This window comes from Macaca fascicularis, chromosome 16, assembly GCF_037993035.2.
Source record: "Macaca fascicularis isolate 582-1 chromosome 16, T2T-MFA8v1.1".
Taxonomy (NCBI): Eukaryota; Metazoa; Chordata; class Mammalia; order Primates; family Cercopithecidae; genus Macaca; species Macaca fascicularis.
In genome coordinates, this window is record NC_088390.1 from 70188182 (window position 1) to 70211299 (window position 23118).

General features: G+C 54.5%; 5 protein-coding genes across 54 annotated transcripts in view; 3 read left to right on the forward strand and 2 right to left on the reverse strand.

Moving 5' to 3' along the window:
* MAP3K3 (mitogen-activated protein kinase kinase kinase 3) overlaps window positions 1-14009 on the forward strand; it is a 75485-nt gene extending 61476 nt beyond the window's left edge. For 5 of the 8 annotated variants that reach the window (XM_005584643.5, XM_005584644.5, XM_065531835.2 and 2 more), the window contains 9 exons: window positions 3284-3357; window positions 6304-6371; window positions 6565-6657; window positions 7274-7465; window positions 7998-8146; window positions 8841-8972; window positions 9456-9585; window positions 9959-10136; window positions 11265-14009. In XM_005584643.5, the coding sequence (XP_005584700.1) occupies window positions 3284-3357; window positions 6304-6371; window positions 6565-6657; window positions 7274-7465; window positions 7998-8146; window positions 8841-8972; window positions 9456-9585; window positions 9959-10136; window positions 11265-11493 (1245 nt within the window). In that variant the 3' untranslated portion in view covers window positions 11494-14009. Of the gene's footprint in view, window positions 1-3283; window positions 3358-6303; window positions 6372-6564; window positions 6658-7273; window positions 7466-7997; window positions 8147-8725; window positions 8973-9455; window positions 9586-9958; window positions 10137-11264 lie in introns of all 8 variants that reach the window. The other 3 variants (XM_015438698.4, XM_005584645.5, XR_012426010.1) reach the window with 2 other exon arrangements.
* A 1477-nt stretch (window positions 14010-15486) lies between these two features.
* LIMD2 (LIM domain containing 2) lies at window positions 15487-18844 on the reverse strand. Of its 7 annotated transcripts, none has more exons than XM_074020095.1 (5): window positions 18700-18844; window positions 16937-17028; window positions 16708-16749; window positions 16480-16619; window positions 15487-16395 (listed from the first exon to the last, which is right to left on the reverse strand). In XM_074020095.1, the coding sequence occupies exons 2-5, from the start codon at window positions 16976-16978 to the stop codon at window positions 16236-16238; spliced, it is 384 nt and encodes a 127-aa protein (XP_073876196.1). In that variant the 5' UTR covers window positions 16979-17028; window positions 18700-18844; the 3' UTR covers window positions 15487-16235. The 7 variants fall into 7 exon arrangements, with proteins under 7 accessions (XP_073876196.1, XP_045231766.1, XP_045231761.1 ...); XM_045375831.2 differs by having other exon boundaries at window positions 18619-18844; XM_045375826.2 differs by lacking the exon at window positions 18700-18844 and adding an exon at window positions 17714-17808.
* On the forward strand, window positions 16977-18958 carry LOC141408733 (uncharacterized). The gene is made up of 2 exons (XM_074018138.1): window positions 16977-17082; window positions 17285-18958. The coding sequence occupies exons 1-2, from the start codon at window positions 16977-16979 to the stop codon at window positions 18079-18081; spliced, it is 903 nt and encodes a 300-aa protein (XP_073874239.1). The 3' UTR covers window positions 18082-18958.
* On the forward strand, window positions 17975-20359 carry LOC135967738 (uncharacterized). Its single transcript, XM_065531844.2, has one exon. The coding sequence runs from the start codon at window positions 18088-18090 to the stop codon at window positions 18865-18867; it is 780 nt and encodes a 259-aa protein (XP_065387916.1). The 5' UTR covers window positions 17975-18087; the 3' UTR covers window positions 18868-20359.
* A 159-nt stretch (window positions 20360-20518) lies between these two features.
* Window positions 20519-23118, reverse strand: part of STRADA (STE20 related adaptor alpha) — a 39109-nt gene continuing 36509 nt past the window's right edge. For 24 of the 37 annotated variants that reach the window (XM_074020079.1, XM_045375815.2, XM_074020083.1 and 21 more), the window contains 3 exons: window positions 22002-22243; window positions 21666-21708; window positions 20519-21409 (listed from right to left, as the gene is read on the reverse strand). In XM_074020079.1, the coding sequence (XP_073876180.1) occupies window positions 21257-21409; window positions 21666-21708; window positions 22002-22243 (438 nt within the window). In that variant the 3' untranslated portion in view covers window positions 20519-21256. The remainder of the gene's footprint in view (window positions 21410-21665; window positions 21709-22001; window positions 22244-23118) is intronic. The other 13 variants (XM_074020088.1, XM_074020090.1, XM_074020092.1 and 10 more) reach the window with 2 other exon arrangements.

Sequence of the window (23118 nt, forward strand, 5' to 3'; positions counted from 1 at the left end):
TGTTTTTCATTGGATATATTTTAGTTTTACTGTTACTTGATGAAAGATAGGGAGTAAACCATATCAAAATTACACTGTAGGATTGGTTAGTCTGACCATTTATGATGGTAGACAGTTGTATTAGTTATCTATTGCTCCATAACAAATTACCACAAACCTAGAGGCTTTAAACAATATACATTTATCATTTTCCAGGTTCCCTGGGTCAGGAGTCCAGGCATGACTCAAGTGAGTCCTCTGCTGAGGGTCACACAAAACTGCAATCAAGGTGTCAGCCAGGCTGCCTGCCTTTCTTGAGTTTGAGGCTCTCTTCTAAGCTTAGATGGTTATTAACAGAATTCAGTTTCTGTGGCTGTAGGACTGTGGTTCCTCTCTTCTTCTGAATGTCACCTAAGGGCTTCTCTGAGTTCCCTTCCTAGAGGCCACCTGGAGTTCCTTGCCATGGGGCCCTCTCACAACATGGCAGCTTCTTCAAGGCCAGCAGGAGAATCTCTTACTCCAGTCTGCAAAGATGGAGTCATAAAAATCACATAATCATAGGAATGAATGTTCTGTCTTCTTTGCCATAGTCTGTTGGCAAGAAGCACGTCACAGGTTCTACTTGCACTAAAGGGAAAGGCAGTTCATTGGAACTAATTGATAGAGGGAGTGATCACCTTAGGGTGTGTACCACAGTGGCTCAGCCATTTTAGTGGCTAACTTTTAAACTGGTGGCTTACTTGATGCAAATGGCAATTTGGCTTAGTGAACTCAGCAAGGGTGAGATCTCTAGCGTCATTCTGGTCTTTTCAATAAACTTGCTTTGATTGTAAAAGAAAAGGCTGCTCTTATACTTTCTGGGATTTGGCCTGAGAAGGGGAAATTTCTTAAGGGGAAAATATCCAACAGAAGGCCTGTGCTGTCACATGGGAGATTTTACAAAAAACTGATTCTCGTTAACTTTTCTTTCATTATTCAAACTATATAGGCTATGAGAAGCCCTTTGTATTCTTCTTCCTTCTATACTCCTGCCTTCCAGATAAATTCATGTTTGGAATAGTGACCTGGAGTGCCTCTAGCTGCAGATTTCCTTTTTGGACGTTTTACTGACCACCCTTTCTGGTTTCTCTAACCAGGGCACTTCTGGATATCAGCTGTTTTAGGGGTGACTTGGGTGTAAAATCCCAAAGATTGCAGATGAGCTTGATTGCCCTCAGTCTGTGTCCCTTCCATGGTCCTATAATCTGCCCACTTCACTTTTTCACTTTACCTGCATGGCCCTGGAAGGCATGGGAGGATTTGACTCCTAGTGAGGACAGACTTTTAGAAAGAGGCCAAGGAAGGCAGTGGCTGGGGATTACCAAGGTCCTCCCCCAGCGCCTGCCTCTTTAGCTGAAGAGAATTGCTCCTGGTAACGGGCTATTTGAGATCAATCTACTTAGCAGGAACAGACGTTGCATCGTATGTAATGAAAGAATATTCCAGTGTGACTTTACTGAAAAGTGAAAGTATGATAAGTTTATTTTGTTTTTTCTTTAATCAGGTTTAAGTAATTGCATCTATTTACTGATTTTTAGAATGAATAAAGCATGATTCATGTTAATTTTTTGGCCTAATTTTTCCAACAAAAATTATGCCAGTCCAGGCGCAGTGGCTCATACCTGTAATCCCAGCACTTTGGGAGGCCAAGGCAGGAGGATTGCTTGAGGTCAAGAGTTCAAGACCAGCCTGGGCAACATAGCAAGACCCTGACTCTAAAAAAAAAAAAAAAAAATTTAATTAGCTGGGCATAGTGGCACACCTGCCTGTAGTCCCAGCTACTCAGGAGGCTGAGGTGGGAGGATCACTCGAGCCCAGGCTGCAGGGAACTGCACTCCAGCTTAGGTGACAGAATGAGATCCTGTCTCGAACAACAGCAACAACAACAAAATGCTAGCACAGTGTAACATCCTTCACTCCCTGCTTGACTTCTGACCATAAAGAACGTCATTTTTTACAAGAGCGTTCACAGGACTCAGCAGTTTTCCCCAAGGCGTCTCGTGAATCTTTGGTATTCTTCCTCCACCACACCTGCCCTGTTATTTATTTGTCCATTTTTGTCTTTTTCTGTTAACTGGTCTAAATTTGCCAAATACGCATCCGATGGATTGAAAGCAGTTCTTTCCCATGTTGGTTTCATCCACTTTGGCTATGCTATATCCTTAGCAACATTTGCAGTTTTACTTTGCAATGAATTTGCCTTGATTGGCAGATTTTTAAAAATCATATATGACAGCATGACCTAAAGCATTTGAAATTATGGGTGGGGATGGACCCTAGTATTAAATGGGAAAAAATGTTTGAGTTGGAAACTAATTTTATGGAGATTGTTAGTGAGTTTTCATAATTCTGATACTTTGTTTCCCTATGTAATTTTTTTTTTAGTTAATTAAAAAATTTAAACAGAAACAAGGTCTCACTATGTTGCCCAGGCTGGTCTTGAACTCCTGAGTGCAAGTGATCCTTCCCTCTCGGCCTCCCAAAGTGCTAGGATTGCAGGCATGAGCCACCAAGTCCGGCCCCTATGTAATGTTTAACGTTGGAGCTCGGATAATCAATATTCTGAAATTGAAGACCACTCCCCCACCCCCACCCCCACCCCCACTTTTGTGCAGAGAAAATGAAAGGGAGGACCTTCAGGACATTGATTGGAGCAAAAGTGATTCCAAAGGCCTTTTGTTGCTGCATTTGACCAGGGGCCAGAGAAATATTTTAATATATTTAGTTATCTATTACCTCTGCATTGGACCAGGAACTGGGACATTTTTGTTCCGGTATCAGCTGTGCACTAACTAGTTTTATGACTTTAGACAAGTCTTCTAACCTTTCTAGGCCTGTAGTGCTCATCTGTGAAATGAGGCAATACTTGTCTTTGTAAATTATAAATTACAGAGTGTAAACAGAAGCATTAGGGTCCCACCCAAACTCACTGGAAGGCTCAGCAGGGTAGTACCATCTCCAGTACCAGGCTCCAGTGTTAATAAGCCAAGAACATGCCAACAAGAAAAGCAGAGCCTCTGCTTTGCTGTCGTGCTAGAGCTCCTTGGGATGCCAGCCAAGCATTTTTTTTCCTCCTGGAAACTTGCCTTTTAAACTAAGGGGGAGGATGGTACCTTTCTAACCATTCTTCCCACTGCATGGGGAGAAAAAGGACACTTTCATATTTTGACAAAAAGCCCATTTGCTGGCCCTTGCCATAAAAACTGGGTCATTGGGAGGAATTGGGGCTGGGGGGTGTGGCTTCATTGTTTGACTTGCCTTTCAGATGCTGGATCCCCTGAGCAGTGCAGAAAATTCCTTGTCTGGAAGCTGCCAATCCTTGGACAGGTCAGCAGACAGGTATGGGACTGTGGGTGGCTTGGAGGGTAATGCATAGGCATTTTTGGAACTGATGGGTTGAGGAAGAAGAGTTAGCTCTGCAGACCCAGGGTTAAAGCATCATGCTTCTAGGAAAGCCTTCTCCTTAATTTCCCAAACACCACCAGAATGTTATGATTGCATAATTAAATGAATGTAATAATAGCTCATAAAATAGCAGCTCATTTATTAAGTACTTGCTTTGTTCTAAGTGCTTTACATGTTTTGACTTTCCACATAATATATGCCTTTCTCATTCTTTTGGCCTCACTGCTGTAATCTGAACTGAGAAGGAGTGGACTGTCAGTGTTTTAGGGGAAAAACTAAATTCTCATCCATTGTTTTACCACCATTTTTATTCCAAGTGTTTTTGGTGGAGTAAGAAACTGAAACCCAAAAACAGAATATCCAGAATGCCTAGCGTACCGCGCCACCTGCTTGGTGTATATCTCCTTCTTAAACTTTGGGAGGAAACAAGTGATGTCCTTTACATACCAAATAGAAAGGGTATGTTTGGAGAGGCCTTGATATTGATCTGGCCACTCCCTTGCCTCTGCCTCATTATGCCCAAGAGCACTTTTGATCACCTCTGTCTGGGCTTAGGACTGTGTTCAGAGGCTATGGAGCAGGTTTGGGGATTTTTTTACTTTGTGTAACTGATTAATTGTTCATTTGGGTAGTGATATTGTGACTGTGGCTAAATTTGTGCATTGTCTTGCCCAATAGACCTAAGCACTGATGAGCACTGTCTTCCCTTTAGATATCATAGAATACAGTTATGGTTACTTGCTTTCCAATGTGTTGCCTTGTTCGGGGCTTGCTTTCCAACCAGGGGAGTAAGAAGACACAGGCAGGAGTGCCAGGCCTTGCTGTCATAGACTGAGGGCTCTGCCAAGACAGGGATTGACTCTGGCTTTGGACTATCTCCTAAGCTTTGGAGGGGAAAGGGGAGAGAAGAGGACTACGGAAGGTCTAGTAGTTGGGAAACGAGGGGGCAGCCCCCCTGTGCCACTGCCTTGAGAGTTTCAAACCTGTGGCCGCCGCAAAAGGCCAGTAAGCACTCTTGTATAAGGGAAAGGGCCATTCAGGTGGATGCTGGGAAAGATAGCTACATTTACCTGCCTCTGTATTCTTGGGTTTTTTCCTCTGTCCCTACAGTACTTTCTTTTCTTCTCATTGTGAATGACCTGGACTTACTTCCTTGAGGTCCAGCCTGACTTGGGCTCAGGGCTCTCATCTTCCCTTCATGGAATCTGGGAAGGGGCATGAGATCTGGAGTCAGACAAACCTAGATGCAGTCCCAGCTCCACCAAATATTAGTTGAATGGCTTCAGACAAGTCTTTTAACCTCTCTGTTCCTGAGTTTCCCCATCTCCGAAATGGGATGGTGGTGATTAAGCTGAAAGAAAGATGCCTGGTTTAGCAGCAAGAACATAGACTTTGGGGTCAGAGACCTGGATTTAAAGTCTGGCCTTGAGGCACAGTGGCTCACACCTATAATCCCAGCACTTTGGGAAGCCGAGGCAGGCGAATCACCTGAGGTCAGGAATTCGAGACCAGCCTGACAGGCATAGGGAAACCCCATCTCTGCTAAAAATGCAAAACAACAACAACAACAACAACAAAAAAAAACAAGTGCAGTGGCTCACGCCTGGTAATCCCAGCACTTTGGAAGGCCGAGGTGGGTGGATCACGAGGTCAGGAGTTCAAGACCAGCCTGGCCAACATAGTGAAACCCTGTCTCTACTAAAAAATAAAAAAAATAGCTGGACTTGGTGGCGGGCGCCTGTAATCCCAGCTCCTTGGGAGGCTGAGGCAGGAGAATCACTTGAACGCAGGAGGCAGAGGTTGCAGTGAACCGAGATCGCCCCATTGCACTCCAGCCCGGGCAACAGTGTGAGACTCTGTCTCAAAAAAAAAGCAAAAAAATTAGCCGGGCATGGTGGCACGTGCTTGTAGTCCCAGCTACTTGGGAGGCCAAGGCAGGAGAATAACTTGAACCCAGGAGGCGGAGGTTGCAGTGAGCCAAGATTGCACCACTGCACTCCAGCCTGGGTGACAGAGCGAGACTCCATCTCAAAAAAAAAAAAAGAAAGTCTGGGGCTGGGTGCGGTGGCTCATGCCTGTAATCCCAGCACTTTGGGAGGCCGAGGCGGGCAGATCACAAGGTCAAGAGATCGAGATCATCCTGGCCAGTGGCGCGTGCCTGTAGTCACAGCTACTTGGGAGACTGAGGCAGGAGAATCGCTTGAACCCGTGAGGTGGAGGTTGCAGTAAGCTGAGATTGTGCTACTGCACTCCAGCCTGGCAGCAGAGCGAGACTCGGTGTCAAAAAAAAAAAAAAAAAAGTCTGGCCCTGTCTTCCTAGCTCTGTCTTTGAGCAAGTAAATAGGACTATGTATACCTAATCTGTAGGGGTGTCTGTGAACTCAGAAACAGCATAGCTGCTCAACAAGTGGATCTGCTATTATGTTATTTTTATTATATGGTATATTTGCTACTTCAGAGCGTTCTGAGGATTAAATGAGAAAAAACTCACTTTAGAAAATAGGTAAGAAAGCAGCAACCTATAAACAATGATGCTGTGGCTATTTTTATTACTCCCTGGGCAAAGGATTCTCTTGGAGCTCTTTTCTTGTTACAGAGGTGGGAAGAAAGGCCAAGGAGGGAGAAGGCTGTGCAGCCAGGCTGGAGTTGGGTCAGATGGGGGAGATTTACCACTCAGGGTGCTGTCAAATTTGGGTCACAGACTAGTGAAGGGAGAGTGGAGAAAGCAGGAGCTGGGCTCAGGAAAGGGCTGTTTCCCGCAAAATCTGCTTCCCCCACCTAACGCTGTGGCAAAGATTAGAAAGGGAGACTGCCTGGATGCCCTGCTGGGTTGCTGTAGAAATGTTCAGGGAGTCCGTTTTTTCTTTTTGTTTTCTCCAGCCCGTCCTTCCGGAAATCACGAATGTCCCGTGCCCAGAGCTTCCCTGACAATAGACAGGAATACTCAGGTGAGTTCACAGAGCCTGGGTGGGCAATGCAGGGGGTCTGGGTGGGGCCTCAGGTGGCTCTGCTTCAACTGTTCTGAGTCAGTAGCTCTCCTTGGGCTTGCTGCTTTGAGGTCTTAGGTGACTTGGGGGCTTGGGGGCTTAAGTGGCTCACATTGACCTACCCAGAAGCCAGTGATTCCCCCATCTTACTCAGATCGGGAAACTCAGCTCTATGACAAAGGGGTCAAAGGTGGAACCTACCCCCGCCGCTACCATGTGTCTGTGCACCACAAGGACTACAGTGATGGTGAGTGCTCCTTCACCTGCTCCCTGCTGGCTGCCTCAAGAAAGGACGAGCCGCCATAAGGAGGGTGGGCTCGTCCATGCAATGCCTGTATTTTCCTTCATTCCTGAGGAATTGTGGCTCAGACTTGAGGCACGGGAGACAGGAAAAAAACAAAAACAGGGAAGATAGTATTTGTAGACCAGAATGCTGCCACTGGGAACTCTGACCTTGGTTGGAGCCAATGGTGTGCTCCAGGGACACCATCTCTCCCATGCCCTCTTCTGCCCCACAGCAGCAGGTGGCCTGGGGCTCTACAGAGGGGTAAGGAGTAGGATACAAGGAAATCGGTGCCTTTGGGTGTGGCTTGGCCTTCCAAGCAATTGGGAGCCCGCGGGCCAGCCATGCACCTTCCCTCTGGCCGGATCTCCCTGAACCAGACTACTTCCTAGTTTCTGCTTTTGTCCTGATTCTTGGAGTGCTTGGGACAGCAGCCTCTGTGGAATGAGTCAGGTGGGAGGGCAGACAGGATGGGCTGGAGCTGGTATTATCTATCACTTCTGGCTCAGACCTGGTTTGTACATTCAGCCTTGTAGCCCGGGGTGTGACTTGCTCTACTCTGGCCCTTGCACCCTTTCAGGCAGAAGAACATTTCCCCGAATACGGCGTCATCAAGGCAACTTGTTCACCCTGGTGCCCTCCAGCCGCTCCCTGAGCACAAATGGCGAGAACATGGGTCTGGCTGTGCAATACCTGGACCCCCGTGGGCGCCTGCGGAGTGCAGACAGCGAGAATGCCCTCTCTGTGCAGGAGAGGAATGTGCCAACCAAGTGTGAGGAGCTGTCCCTGGCTAGGAGGAGACTGCCAAGGCGGTCTCAGACAAGCTACAGGGGCATAACAGCTGGGCCCCTTGGACCCTTAGGCTCAGCAGGTGGTGGCTTTGGCCCACATGCACCACACGGGATAAGCCTTGGAGTGCCTGAAGCCTGGCTCCACTGTTGTGTGATGAGCCTCTTCTCCTCTCTGATCTTTAGTTTTTCCATGTTTAAACTAGGGAAGAGGACACCCTTCATCCCTGCCATATTAAGATATTTAGGGGCTTTGGAAGGAAATGTATTTATCAATGCAGAAGAGCATTTAATCATGACTTCAGCCAATCCTCTGCTTCTTAAGACTCTGACTTCAGGTCCGAGTGACTAGGGCTCTGGGCTTGCTCTAGATTGTGGTGGAGATGCTCTTCTAAGAGAAGATGTGATGGTGCTGGGTGAGGGGGAGCCTGAGCCAGAGGCCCTGTTCCTGGAGAATGAAGGGGATATTCATAAATAATGTACACAAAGTAACTCTTTCCTTCTGCTCTCCTGTAGCTCCCAGTGCCCCCATCAATTGGCGCCGGGGAAAGCTCCTGGGCCAGGGTGCCTTCGGCAGGGTCTATTTGTGCTATGACGTGGACACGGGACGTGAACTTGCTTCCAAGCAGGTCCAGTTTGACCCAGACAGTCCTGAGACAAGCAAGGTACACTTTCCCCATGGTCTGACTTCCAGTTCCCTCCTTTCAACAGAAATGCCTGTCTCACCACACAGAGTAGTTGCTTGAGATGCTGTAGGTTGCTTCCTCTGTCATTCTTCCCAAACTCCCTTTCTGTCCATCCTGGCACCAGCCACAGGGTGAAAGGACTGTGGTCTGAAGAGCACCAAGCACCTGGTGGGAGGGATCAGGTACAAGGAACTAAGCTGATGCCAAAGTACCAAGTAACCCAAACTGAGAGGTGATGACCTGTGCCACAAAGGGGACTCCCTGCCCTCCCCCAGACAAGTATCTCTCCCCAGCCCTCAGCCCAGGAAGGAGCTGCGGGGCTCCTTCACTTGGTCCAGCTCTAAAGGAGGAATCATATGGCCTGGCTTTGCAGTTCAGCTTTCAGCGTGGCTGACACTTCAAGTTGAGTGGACAAACAGCAGTTACCTTAACTAAGCACCCACAGCCCCTTCTCCCACCTCCCTGCTTCCTTCCACCCATGGGAGTGCCACCATCCCAAGGCCTGCCCAGCATTGTGGCCGAGGGCTAGACAGTTAAGAGAGTCCCCGTTTTCTCCAGCTGCAGTTCCCAAGGCAGACCCCTGTGAGGCCACTAACTAGGGCAAGCTGAGCTGAACCCAAGCGGGCAGAACTGGGGCCCTGAGAGCTGAGGCGACCACTGACCCCTCCCCTAGGAGGTGAGTGCTCTGGAGTGCGAGATCCAGTTGCTAAAGAACTTGCAGCATGAGCGCATCGTGCAGTACTATGGCTGTCTGCGGGACCGTGCTGAGAAGACCCTGACCATCTTCATGGAGTACATGCCAGGGGTACGTGCCCCTTGAATGCATGTGAGACACACACAAAATAGGGCCTGACCTGGGGGCTGGGGCCTGCAGGATAGGGGTCACTTTGGATAGGAGTTTGAACACCTGAGGCTCCAGAGGCCCAGAGGAGCAAAGTGAGGTGATGGTGGGACTTGGAGTCAGGAGGGCCCCGTCTCAGGCTGCAGTGGGAGTATGAGATGACAGCTGTCCTAGGTCCAGCCCTCCCCTGAGGCATGCAGGGCTGGCCCACTGTCCAGTAAATGCAGCCTTCAGCTGGAGCTCCTGGATTTGGGTGGCGCGCTGCTTGGGAAGGAGTTGTGGTACTCTCTTTTCCAAAGTGCCTGACAGCTCCTGGCAAAATGCCCTGCACAGCCAAATAGGAATTGAACAAATCACTCCTTTGCTGCCATACTGGGGGCTGGAATGGGCTTGCCCCTCCACTAGCCCTGTCTTGAGGGGACTCCTCTGACTCCTTGTGGCTGCCAGGGCTCGGTGAAAGACCAGTTGAAGGCTTATGGTGCTCTGACAGAGAGCGTGACCCGAAAGTACACGCGGCAGATCCTGGAGGGCATGTCCTACCTGCACAGCAACATGATCGTTCACCGGGACATTAAGGGTGAGCAGGGCCAGGATGTGTGGAGTCCCCAGGACCTGGGTTCAAGTCTGCCATTGAGTGCCTGCAGGGGCCAATCACTTAACCATTCTGAACTTGATGAAAAGTGGGACCCCAGTTGTTTCCTTGAGGAACTGGTGAGAAGATTGGTTGAGCAATATGGGAAAATATTGCCTTTACATGTTGACCATGGAGATGGTCATTTGTGTGGTAGATCTGAGATTCCCCTTCATTAAATCCTTTGCCCCTTGCAGTTCATGTCTAATTCAGTGGTAGCCCCGCCCTCTCTACCAGCTCTCAGTGACCTGGGGGTGGAGAGGATGGGAGAAAATGCAAGAGGGTCCAGGGTTGCAGCCTCTGCCCTTTCATGCCTCAGGAGCCAACATCCTCCGAGACTCTGCTGGGAATGTAAAGCTGGGGGACTTTGGGGCCAGCAAACGCCTGCAGACGATCTGTATGTCGGGGACGGGCATGCGCTCCGTCACTGGCACACCCTACTGGATGAGCCCTGAGGTGATCAGCGGCGAGGGCTATGGAAGGAAAGCAGACGTGTGGTGAGCACTGGGACATGCAGAACCCCTTCTCCCACCCAGGCCGTAGTGGCCCTCCATTAGGAACACACCCTGGGGACTTTGTGGCGTGGCAGGAGGGAATGCGCCCAGGGCCCAGGCTGCAGTGTGTGCAAGGGTATTGTTCGGTGCAGTAGCACACACACCAGATGGCTGGTGTTTTTACCCCAGATCAAAGCACACTCCATTAGAGCTGGGAACTTAGGCCATGGAAAACATCCCTTATGTTTGCTAAATCTCTTAAGGAAGCAGGATCCACTCTGAAGGCCTGAACCAGTCTCTCAACAGGAGCAGGTTTCTGTCCCTTCTCCTAGCACTCAAGACAGTTTGCACTTGCTCGACATAACCTTGTGTCTATCCCCTGAAATGGCCCCTAAGTCATGAGAGCTTCTCCCCTTGGAAAGCTATTGTGGTGGGCTGAATAATGTCCCCGCAAAGATGTCCACTGCCTAATCCCTGGATCTGTAAATGTGATTGTATATAGCAAAGGGCCTTTGCAGATAGGATTAGGTTAAGGGTTTTGAGATGGGTGGATTATCCTGGATTAAGGGTCCTTATAGAAGGGTCTCAGGAGGTCAGAGTGGCTAATAGGAGGTGAGACGATGGAAGCAAGAGGTTGGAGTAATACAAGGAGGGGACCATGGGCTACGAAATGCAGGTAGCCTCTAGAACCCAGGAAAGGCAAGGAAACAGATTCTCTCCTCAGAGCCTCCGACAGGAACCAGCCCTGCCGCCACCTTGACTTTAGTCCTGTGAGACTGATTTTAGACCTCTGACCTTCAGAACTGTAAGATGATGCATTTCTGTTGTTCTCCTGCCTCTTAAGTTTGTGGTCATTTGTTAGAGCAGCTGTGGGTAGCTAATACAGTTATTGTAGAGTTCTTTCTATCAAGGCTGTGATTCTCTTTTTCCCAGTTTCAAGAAGTGCCCAGGTGTGTGGTGAGTGTAGGTCCACGAAGCCCAGGTGGACAGGGATCCAAGCTAAGGTATCCGTCAGCTTGGCCTGTCTTGCACCTCATCATGCTCTGAGAAAGGCGCCTCCTTCTGCAGTGGTGGGCAGGACAGCTGGGAGTCTAGGGCTGGCTGAGGGGTGACACAGGGTTCTCTTTCCAGGAGCCTGGGCTGCACTGTGGTGGAGATGCTGACAGAGAAACCACCATGGGCAGAGTATGAAGCTATGGCCGCCATCTTCAAGATTGCCACCCAGCCCACCAATCCTCAGCTGCCCTCCCACATCTCTGAACATGGCCGGGACTTCCTGAGGCGCATTTTTGTGGAGGCTCGCCAGAGACCTTCAGCTGAGGAGCTGCTCACACACCACTTTGCACAGCTCATGTACTGAGCTCTCATGGCCACGCAGCTGCCGGTTGCCCTTTGCTGCATGGCAGGGGGCTGCTGCAGGGCTCAGTGAAGTTGCTGCTTCTCCCAGGCAAGGCTGTGGACCATGGAGTGGCAGCCCAGCCATTGTCGGTCTGTGCCCCTTCCGCCACTGGGGCTCAGAGCCGGGGTGGGGTGGCTGCAGCCTCAGGACTGCGAGCCCCCAGCCTGTCAGATCCAGGAGCTCCAGTGTCCTGAGCTCAGCGTGGAGGGGTAGGGGCTGGAAACAGTGTGCAAGGCCGCCATGGGCCCCACCCTCGGGGATGTGTCCTGACACTGCAATCGGCACCGAAGCCCAGAGGGTCTGGGGGCACGGGACTGATGCCAGGGTATGAAGAGTGTTATTTTCATTCAAAGTGTTATTTTGTTTTTCCTTCCAATGTCTGGAGACCACCGGGGCGTCTCTGGGCTGGATGAGCTCCCAAAAGCCTGAGGGAAAGGCCAGCACTCGCTAGCAGTGGCAGGCAGAGGCCCAGGCTGCCGCCCCCTAGAGCCCAGGTTGGCTCTGCCAGTCCTGTCCTTTACCAAAGATGAATGAAGCAAATGTCATGCTGCCTTATTCAGGGAAGGAGGAGCCTGTCCTGCTTGTGGCATGACCCTGCCTCTCCCAGGCAGGGGCCCGCAATGTGGAACTGCTGCCACTGAGGGGGGATCCAGTTTTGTCAATGCAGTTGTCTCTGTTTTACAAGTCGGAGTCACTCTTACGCTGTACCCAGTTTCTAAACTGGAGACTGTGTGTGCCCTCTGGGTTCTGAATACCCCTGCTGTGGGCTTGGGCCTAGGCTGCATTGGAAAGAGCTGAAGGTTGTGGCCTTTGTGCTCCTGGCCCAGTCTTTGTTCCCCCACTGGAGCAGAAGGGGAGATGGACAACACAGTGGGGGCATCTGGCCCGGCTGGTGCCCTGATCCCAGAGATCCCGAGGAGGTGTCTCAGGCTGTCTCAGTCGTGACCTGCTAGGCCAGAGCCCACTCCATCTGGTAGAAGGGAAAGCCCATGTGCTACCACCAGCTGTGTCCAAAACCGCCAGCTCTCTTCTTCCATAGCCAGCCTTGCCCATCCCCTTGAGGTCTCAGCCCCTTTCCCTTGTAGCTCCTCCCCTGGAGGGGGAACGGCAGCAGGGGTTGGGGAAACAGCATCTCCAAGCAGCTTAGAGTTGGCCGTATTTACCTCAGCCTGGGTGCTGGTCCTTTCTTCCGGCCCCTCCCCTCCAAAATGTGCCTATTGCTAGAGCTCCTCCCTCTCAACACCCAGTTTCCTTGGGAGTTGTCATTAAAGGAAAAAAAAAAAAGCCAGTGCCCAGGGATGGGCGTCTCCAGGGAGCTGGGGATTAGTGCCAGGCAGCCCTGCCAGCCATGCCTATATCCCCACGGGCACAGAACAAGCCAAAGCCTTCGTTGTATGTTGACGATGCACTTTTATGAATGTAGTTTCTATCGCTGTTTTTAGCCTTTTCACATCATGTAATGTGAGGCCTTGTACTTGTTAATTTATATCTCAGATCATATTTGATGGTTTTTATATATATCAATTCTAGACTGTTACAGGTGATGGACGCCTCGAGAGAGAGAAGAGAAAATGAAAGCAGCTGGTTTTGCAGAAATGTGTGTCGCATGCGCCAGTTGGGCCTGGACCCTCCTGTGTCCATCCCTTTTCCCCCAGGGCATCTATCAGCCCCTGTACCCCACACTGCCCTCTGAAGACAGCACAGGCTCCTGCTTCCACCTCGGCCCTTGCCCAGGGTGGGGCCTGGCCCTCATCTCGACCAAAGCTGCTGTGTGGCAGCTCGGCCTCTCCACGACCCCATCCTGCTGGCTGCACACTCTTCCTGGCCCGCACCCCCATCCCTAGTCCCTGTTCCCCAAGAGGATACAGAGCATGGTGCTGGCTGACTCGACTGTGTCCCAGGTTCAGGCTCTTACAGAGCTCTACCCCCTGGGGTCTTACCTCACTGGGAATGTGTTTTGAAAATGAAGACAAGCCAACAAACCCTGCACTCCAAAAAAGCAAAACAGATCCTAATTTTTTTGTGCCAAAAACTGTGGACATGCTGGCTCAGCATCCTCAGGACCAAGTTGTTGCTTAATTTTAATTTATTGTTTTTTAATAACTAATCCAGATAAAAAGTTGTGGGGCTTCAGGGTGACCTGGGCCCAAAGGTTCTGAAGGGCAGTTTCCTGGCAGCCCTAGGCTTGCTGTGGGAAGGGGCCATGCCATCACTCTCATCATTCCATGGGGTGTGTCTGCCTGGGTCAACTCCACATGGAGAGGCCAGGGCTGGGGACAGTCCGCACTCTGCCGCCCTCCTGCCCCTCCTGTGCACCCCAGCTCTGTGTCTGTTTGAATTGTGGATCGTGTAGCCATGGTTATTGTGGAACTGTGGAACCTGCAGCCATAGTTATTTGACTATATCTTGACCGAGGGCTTGCAGTGCAAAGCCAGGCCAGTGTTGCGCATTACTTACAATAAAAGGGATCATTTATATCAGAGGGGTCCTGTGGCAGTACTTTTGGTTGTGGGAGGTGGAGGTAGGTTTGTGTCTGGCGGGGGCCAGGTATGGTGCCTGGCAACAAGCTTGGGCCTCTCAAGCAGAAGAGAAATTGATTCCAAGTAGAGGGGTCCTGGGGTGACCTGGCTGGTACCACCGTCAGCCCAGAGGTATCTTCCCCTTTCCTCCACTTGCCCCTCCAGGAGCTCCACTGGGGTGGTCCCAACAGGGCTGATTTGTCAAGGTGGCACTGTTGGCCCTCATGACCTGAATGTCACCAGTGGCTGGGTTCCCGGAGCCTTCATGACATTTGATAGGGTCTTCCTGCCCCAGAGGACTTTCTTCAGTCCCACCTTTGCAGGGCAGGGGTCAGGTGCCTCCAAGAGCCACCTCTCTAGTACCCCCTTGTGGTCATCTGCTACTGTTGCTTAACAGAACCAAGACAGTCGTCGTTGCCATCTGAGACCTCTGGTGCAGGAAGTTGGCCTGCCCCTAGAGGCTCTGAGCCACTCGCTTCACACCTGGAAGGACCCAGGCCTGGGGCAGCATCTCTGCTGAGTATTTGCTCTGCTCCCTCGAGGAGCAGTGCCTGCCTCAGCACAGTGGCTCATGTGATACCGGAGCCTGTGGCCCAGCTCCCTGCCCTGTTCCATGGGGAGGCCACTTAGGAACTCAGGCAGTTGTGTGGTGTGGTGGCAGCAAACTCTCTAAGAGTCTCTGTTCTCATCAGTCCCATGTATGGAGACACCAGGAAGTTGAATCTGGAGCGAGACAACCCAGACTTCCTGCCTATGTCCCACGGGCGCCCTCAGGTCCTCCCAGCTTGCCTGCTTTGCCCTGCTGTGAACTCATCCCTCATTGTCCCTGGGTTTTCAGAGGAGCATATGTAGTTTCTTTTTGGACTTCCTGGGATAGTAGCTGTGACTGCCCCTCCCCAGAGCTTGAAAAGGCAAGGGGATGATGAGGAGGGACAATCCAGGGGTCACTAAAACCTTGGGCAGCACTTGCTGGGTCTACTGGTTCCTGCCATTCTTCGCTGACTTCCAGGTCAAAGGGCTGGGAAGAAGGGAGGGAGCTAGACAGCTGGAACCAGCCAGGGAATATGGCAGCTCGCACCCCAGGCACTGAAGTGTAGCGAGGACAGGCACCATCACCCACTGGCAGCCTGGCCCTCCCGCGCTCAGGCCTCTTCACAATGGGGTGCATATGGTAAGTCGGTGGGTCTGAACCAACCCAAAACTGAGGGGCGACGTGGAGTTTCAGTTTCAAAACCACTGTGGTGTGACAGCATGGAGCCCTGGCTGTGAAGAGGACCCCTCCCATTTTTCAATGGTGTGTCAGGGAACTGACACCCACTTCTAGCCCCCTACCCCCATCCGGGCCGAGGTACTCCGGGCTGGCCCTGTCCCCGCAAGCCCTCCCCATGGTGAGTTTGCACCCTTTCTGCGACAAATCCCCCAGCAGGCCACACAATAGAGAATCTGCATCTATTGAAACATGTTTAAAACGGGGTTGGTCACAACAGTCAGGATGGGCAGAAACGGGAGTAGGGGAGGGGAGTGGGGCCGCACCAGCCCCTGCCAGTGCCTGAGGCTGCAGCCTGGTGAGTGCTTTTGCTTCTGCTTCTCCACGCTGGTGGTTCGAGATGGTCCCAAGCCCCACTGGGGCAGGCCCTGCCTTGCCCTGCAGAGGCAGGGTGGCTCCACTTCCCCATCCCCTCCCCCATGGGCTGCAGGGGCATTTATGAGGCCCAACAGGTGGCACTGTGGCGCTCCTTCCTCCCTGTCTCCGTGGCTCAGAACCAGGTTAAGGATAGAGGTAGATGGGGAGATGTGGGGGCCACACTGTCTCCGGTGGCAGTGAGGGAGCTTGGGACCCTGAGCGGGGCATGCTGACTCCTTGCTGGAGAAAAGGCACCTAGATAGGGAAGCTGGGCTTGGGAGCCTCCCAGGGGGTCCTGGGGTAAGGTGGGGATGGTGGCTGAACGAAGCAGGAAGCAGGGTGGTGGGCAGACCCCAATCCTGGTTCCCAAACCCTCACCGGCTGCGGGAGGAGGAGGAAGAAAGGAATCCTGGAGCAGAGCCCTGCCCTGGGCCCCTCCGCCTGAGCAAGCCTCATCCCCTTCCCACCTGGCCCCCACGCAAGCCCAGCTCCACCTCCTTCCCATCTTCCCCCTGCCGGCTCCAGGCCCTCCGCAGAGGGGGTGGAAGGTTGCAGAGGCCTCAGGCCGTCTTGGTGCCGGGGTCCACCTCCTTGTGGGCCCAGAGCTCCTTGTGTTGCTTGCGGCCAAACCCCTCGTCGTAGTTGCCTTTGCTCTTAAACAGCTGCTGGAAGTGGGGTTTGCAGTAGAACTCCCCGTGCAGCGCGGCATAGCTGCCCAGGCTGCAGAAGCCAAACGGCGTCAGGTCAGGCCAGGTCGGGGCTGGGTTGGCAGGCGAGGCGGGGGCGGGCAGGGCAGGGGCGCACCTGAGCTTGGTGTGACAGTGCTTGCAGCAGAAGCAAGAGTTGTGGAAAATGAGCTTGTCAGCCACCAGCCGCTCCATGGGGTACACGGTCTTCTGGCAGGCGGCGCAGGTCTCCTTCACCTGGGCCCGCAGGCTGAAGGACTGTGCGGGAGGCTCAGCCAGGTGCTGCCCCAGTGCCCATCCCGCTCCCTCACACCCCTCCTCCCGCACACCGGCCCCAGGCCCCTACCTTGGAGCGCTGCACCGTGCTGCTGCCGCCGCCTTTGGCATCCTGAGGGAGAGGGGCGGTCAGGGCAGGAGCAGCTCCGGGAGGCCTTGGACCAGGGCTGCAGCCATCAGCCCAAGGCCTAGGGACGCGCCGCAGGGGGCAAAGGGGGCCGGCAAACTCTGGAGCCTCTCCCCTTTTCCCCAGGCCAGGCTCCCGTCTGGCGGGTCCTCCCACCCGGCCGGGCACTTACATGAGAGGGGGTGGCCTGGGCGGCTCCTGCAGCCTGGAACATGGCTTGTTGGAGGTGGAAGCCTCGGGTGGAGACGCGGCACCCGCTGGGTTCTGCAAGGGGAAGTCAGTCGGGAGGGCCCCGCCAGTCCGGCCCCAGCCTGCAGGGTGCGGGGTGTTGACAGGCAGGGGCTGGGGGGATTGCGGTTGGGACTTTCCCTAAGTCATTTCCTGTTGCTCTTGGTCTTGCCACTTCCGCCCCTCCCCCACCTCCCCCACCCCTGCTCCCCAGAGGCCGGGGTCCCGAGTGGCACCGTCCCTCGGAAGAACAAAGTTAGCGGGAGCTGAGGGGCCGCGGGCTCCCGCGCAGCCGCCGTGTGCGCCCCGCGGGCGGGGACCCCGCTTGGGGTGAGGGGAGGTCGGGACAGGCGGGGCCGCGATGAGAAGCCGCTGCCCCGACCTGACCCCGGCCCTCACTGCCCCGCGCCGCGCCCGGGCGTCCAGGCCTCGGCTGGGCAGCCCCTGGACAGCGCCCGAGGTCCCCGCCCGCCCCGCCCCTCGGTCCCGGACCTGGCCCCGCGCGGACCGGACCCCAGACCCCGACGCCGCGAACCCAGCCAGCGGGTCTCGGCTCCGCCCAGCCGGGGGCCGGACCTGAAGCGAGGACTCGAGACTGTGCGCCCCGGGCCAGAGCGGCTCGCGGACTCGCTGGGACCCCACGGGTGGCCCTCACCCCACACCCCTCGGCACCTCCCCTGGTTCCGGAGCCGGACGCGGCCCCTCCCCCCGCGGCTCTCACCAGGCCCGGCCTGGGCCGCGGGGCGGGATCTGTCTCCGGGGGCACACGGGTGCGATAAGGGCGCGGACGCGAGCTACCGCCGCTGCCAGTGGTCCCCGAGCGGCCGCCGCCGCCACCGCCTTATCGCTGCGCCGCCCCCGCCGGCCCCCGCCCCGCGCCCGCCCATTGGCTCCGCCGCGCCCGGAGCCGCCTCCGGGGCCCGGGCGCCGCCGCCGACCCCCCTCCGCGCTTTGTCTTCCCCTCGCCGCCGTCCCCGCCTTTGTCTGTCCCCAGCTCCGGCTCCGCGCTCCCGGCTCCTCAGCGCCCCGCGGGCCCCGCGCTCGCATGCCTTGGGCACCGGCCGCGCCGTCTGTCCATCCCGACGGTGACCCGGCATGGGGAAACGACGGTGGCGGGGACAGGATGGAAGGGCCGCGCTCCGCATCCCACGGGGAGGGGAGGAGTTCAGGCTGCGACGGCTGCGGTCGCAGGACACCGGGCACTCCCGGCCTGTCTCCGGGATAACCGGGCTGGGCCTGGGCCATTCACTGCTTCGGTTTCCCCCGGGTGGCCTCGCGCGCAGGCGCGGGCGCCCCATTCCCGCCCAGAGCTTTGGGGCCTCAGAGACCCAGCCGGGGCGACCCCGGAGCCTGGCCCAGGGTCCCTCGGGCCGCCGAGTCCTCCTGCCGCCAGGGGCCGCCCCCGCCCTCTTGCGGCCCACGAGGCTGGAGGCAGCGCCCGGGCACGCGGTCCCCAGGCCCGGCCGCGAGGCTGCGGGGAGCCTGGGGCGCTGGCTCGCTGAGGAGCCTGCACGAGGACCCGGCGGCTCCACCAGCCCTTGGCGCCTCTGCAACCCTGTGACGGGCTGGGGAGGCCGCTATGCGTGGTTCCCGGAGCACCCGTCCCCTGAGGCTTCAAGTCCTCACGTGTTTCTGGGGCGGAATTCTGTGGGCAGCAACCGCGACCCCTGGGGGCCGCCCCTCCAACAAGCGCGCTTCATTTCTCACGGGGAAGCCGCGGCCCAGAGAGCTGAGGTGACAGAGATCGGGCCGCAGAGCTGCTCCCTCCCTGCAGCCGCACAGCAGGCCAGAGGCATAGCAGGCGAGAGACAGAAGGCGAGGCCGGCGCCTTCCCGGGCACCAGGGACCGAGTGGCTTGGCCTGAAATCAGGCTAGAAGCTGCTCCGGGAAGCACAGCCCTGCGCCCAGAGCCTTCCCACACTGTGGCAGGAATAGCACTGGCGGCCCACGCGCTTGACAGGGAACAGAACAGCTCCCGCCCGATGCCTGGCAGGGGAGCAGGGAGGCTGCAGCTTCCCCAGCGCCCAGCTGTTTCCCAGGCTGGCGGGCTCCACGCACCGGCTCCGTGTCTCCTCTCCAGCCTTCTGTTCTCTCTAGAGGAAAATCTGCGTTTTGCCTGCACTGTGGGCCGACTCTCCAGTGGGGAGTGTCAGACCCTCTAAAGTGGCTGCCTCTCGGGAAAGCTTCCACACCTGTCCGATTCTCCAAAGGGGCTGCTTGATGCAAGAAACAGGAAGACCGGGGGGCACCATGAGCAGGGCTCACTGCCACTGGGCACAGTGAGGCCCCAGCATCCTGCCCAGGACGGGCCTGTGGGCTAAGCTGCAGATGGGCATTGAGGATGCCCCGAGAGCAAGGTGCAGAAGGCATCCGGAAGCAAAGGAAACTGATAACCAGCGTTAAAACAAACAAACAAACAAACAAACAAAAAAGGGAACTTGGCTCAGCGGTGGCTCACGCCTTTAGTCCCAGCACTTTGGGAGGCAGAGGCAGGCAGATCACAAGGTCAGAAGTTCGAGACCAGCCTGGCCAACATGGTGAAATCCCGTCTCTACTAAAAATACGAAAATTATCCAGGCATGGTGTGTGTGCCTGTAATCCTAGCTACTTGGGAGGCTGAGGCAGGAGAACTGTTTGAACCTGGGAGGTGGAGGCTGCAGTGAGTCAAGATGAAGCCAGTACACTCCAGCCTGGGTGACAGAGCGACTCTGTCGGGTAGGGGGGTGGCAGGGCAGGGCGAAGGGAATTTGAGGTTTAAAGCAGGGGGAGGAGGACCGGAAATGAGGCCCCCTACTCACTCACTCACCCCAGGCCCCATCCTAGCCCAAGGTGGGTGTCATTCCCTTCACCTTAGCCTCTCACTGCCCAAAGAAGCTTACTTTTCTTCTTTAAACTGCTGTTAAAATTGGGGAGGAAATGGAAAGCAAGGGCATCTGACGGTTCAGAGCAGCTTTAGGTTAGAGGGCATTTGAGGTGCCTGAGCTGGGGGAGGGCCTTCCCCCTGAGAGACTGGGAGAAGGGTAAGCCGTGTGCCCTGGAAGCACTGCAGGGAGACTCATATTTGCACCCCCTTGCTCACACTCACTGGCGCCAGCCAGGATGGCAGGGACGGGCGGGGCTGGTTCTTAGGTTTCCTGCTCTTTGGGTGCTAGCACCCAGGGTAAGGAGACACCCAGGTCAGGTTGCAAGACAAACCCTTCTACCTCCTTTCCTGCCAAAGGCCGCCAGCATCCTCTGCCTCAATCTCAATCTTTGGACATTTTTAGCTCCAAAGTGGTTTGATGGCCACAGGCTAAAATTCATAGTCTTAAAATTTTAGTTAAGAGACAGATCTGTTATGGGTTTTCAAATAAACTGGTCTATCTAATGAAAGAGGTCACTGCTGAGCTTCCGTGAGCACCCATGGGCCTGCTCTTGGATGGCGGGACGACTCTCACCTGGGGCAGCACGGCCATCCCTGCAAGCACACACACCAGGAAGCAGCCTGTAGCCCCTGCGCTGATGCAGACACAATGCCATTCTCCAGCAGGGTCTCTGGAAATTTTAATTTGTTCTGATAACGAAACTAACACAGCATAAGGACTTAAGCCCTCAAGCTAGGCAAGACACTGATGGCCCTTGGAGAAAGCACCAGGGCAGCTGGCAGGAGGTGCTAAGATAGATTCTTGGTGGGAAAGGAATGAGGCACACACATAAACCGTGGGAAAGACTTAGGTGTCAGGGCCCAAGCCAGAAAAGGGATAAGGATGGACTGTCCCAGCCTTAGTCCGTGCTTAAACAGACAGAAATACCCTTCTCTGGAATTATGAGGGAGAGGTCTAGGGGAAGGGAGGCAGGTAGCTTACTACTTGCCCTTTCACTGACCTATAGGATCTGAGAGCAAAGTTAAGTAGAATGAGGCTGGTCGCAAGCATTGGGAAGAGGTGGCGGTCCTCAGGGTTAAGAAGTCAAACCCTGGGCTTGGAATTCGGCTCCCAGAGCTAGAGCAGCATCTCTTCCTTCTGTAGAGGAGGTCACCTGAGCTCATAGGACTGGGAATGTCGGCTTTGGACCCTCTTGATCCCTGCTTGTTGAGATTTCCTTGTGTCCCAAAAGCCTTGGAGCAGTGAAGTGTCTCTCCAGGATTTCTTTCCCAATCAGTCAGCAGCCAACTTTCCTGGAAGAATGTCCTTTCTACCCAATCTGCCCAGGAGGGCGGGAATGTGGCCAGCCCTCAGGAAGGTTCTGCGTCCCTGGCTGGAGAATGCGCACAGTTTGCAGAGGCTCAGAACTCCCAATCATCCACCTCCAGCTCTTCCAGGTTTGTTACCAGGCCAAAGATTCCACTATGGTCCTGAGACTGGCTGCTCTCAAAATTGGTGATGGGGGTGACAGGACGAAGCAATTCAGGCAAAGCCTCTGAGGCACGTCGCTTGATCTGGGGGAGAAGAGAGAGGTGGGTGACAGATCCTGTTGCTCTGGGTCCCAGGACACCATGGGGCAAGGACCCATGGCCTGGTGGCAGACGGGCTGTCGGAGCCAACTCTACGAGAGGAAGGAGCAGTGCCTTTCAGGGGCTTCGGAAGCAGGGTAATTTCTCTCATTCAAAGGGAGGGGAAAGAAAGCTAAAGGGATTGTGAATCGTTAGAACCAGAATGACTAGAACCAGAACCAGAACGAAGGGGCTACGGTACCTGCTTGAAGAAAGAGTGGTTCAGGAGGGTGCTGGCACTGGGCCTGGAGGGAAAGGGGAGGAGAGACCGCAGCGTCACTGCCGTGTCCCCAGCTTCCTGAAATCCTGCCACTTATACCTCAGCCTCCGGTCCCCTCTCCCTCTCCCTCAGCTCATGGGAAACAGTAGCCAGAGCTCCCCAAGCTGGCCTCTGACACACCCAGGAGCTGATCCCTCCTGTATATAGCTCCAGATTCCCCTGCAGAACCTTTGAGAGGTGCATCCCTTCACACCCTGGCCTTACCCTCCTGAGCACCCTCTGCTCTCCCGAAGCCCAGACCCAGGCCAGCAGGAATACCTGGCATCCGGGTTGCGCTGAAGGCACTGCTCCACAAAGTGGTGGAAGTAGGGGGAGAAGGTTCGGTGGTAGGGGTGGGAAGGCGAGTCGCCATTGGAGGGCCGTGGGGTGCTGGTGGTCAGGCTGTCACTCAGGCCAGAGTTGGCCACTGAGCGCGAAGGGCTCATGGTCAGCTCCTCGGCAGGGATGGTGCTGGTATCCAACAGGCAGGGCACTGTGCCGTTTAGTTTCTCTAGCAGCATCTGGGGAGGACAGAACCAGGACCTGGGCTGGAGGGGGGTCCCTGGAAGGCCTGAGTCTCTTCACAAATACACTTTTCCCAATATACAAATGTGATCATTTGAGAGCAGAAAAAGATGGAAGTGGAGTAAGTCCAATTTTCCCAAAGAAACGCTGGTCACTGGCATGGCAGGTCCGCCCTAGCCAGGCCAACGTGAAAGGAGAGGGGTTGCACAAAAGTACCCGCTTTTTGCCATGGCTGGAAAGCAGGGCTCACAGTTTCCTCTCCCTTTACAAGGCATCAAATTCCTTTTACTGTAGAGTCCTCACCCTAGAGGGGAGGAGCAGCCAGATGAACCTGCTTTGAAGCGCAGCTGTCTGCCATGCCCAGGCGGATCCAATGAGGTCTGAGAGGCAGTCCCTGCAGTGCCACAGCCTGGGCTGTCACTGCAGCAGGCCACACGGGAGCAAGATGCCCAAAGGGAGGCCAGGCTGGGGTGGCTGTTCCAAAGTACCCTAACTCAACACATAAAACCAGCCCCATCTGGGGACTGTTGTCCTCGTGGAAGTCCTCATGACCGCATAAGCTGTCCAAGCCAGAAACCTGGAAATTGCTCTAGAGCTGCACTAATGTGAGAGCCACTAGCCACTTGTGGCTATTTCGATTTAAATGAGGTTTAAAATTCAGTCCCTCGGTCTCACTGGTCACCTTCTAAATGCTCGACAGCCACACAGTCTCATGGCCGCCACGCTGGACAGCGCAGCCACAGAAGCCCTCCTTCCCTGCAGCAAATTCTAGTGGACGGCGCTGCTTCTAGGCCTGGACCTCTTGTTTACGCCCAGTCACCTTTCAATTCTTTCCTGAGCATCCTCTGTCACTGAATTATTTTACTGAGAT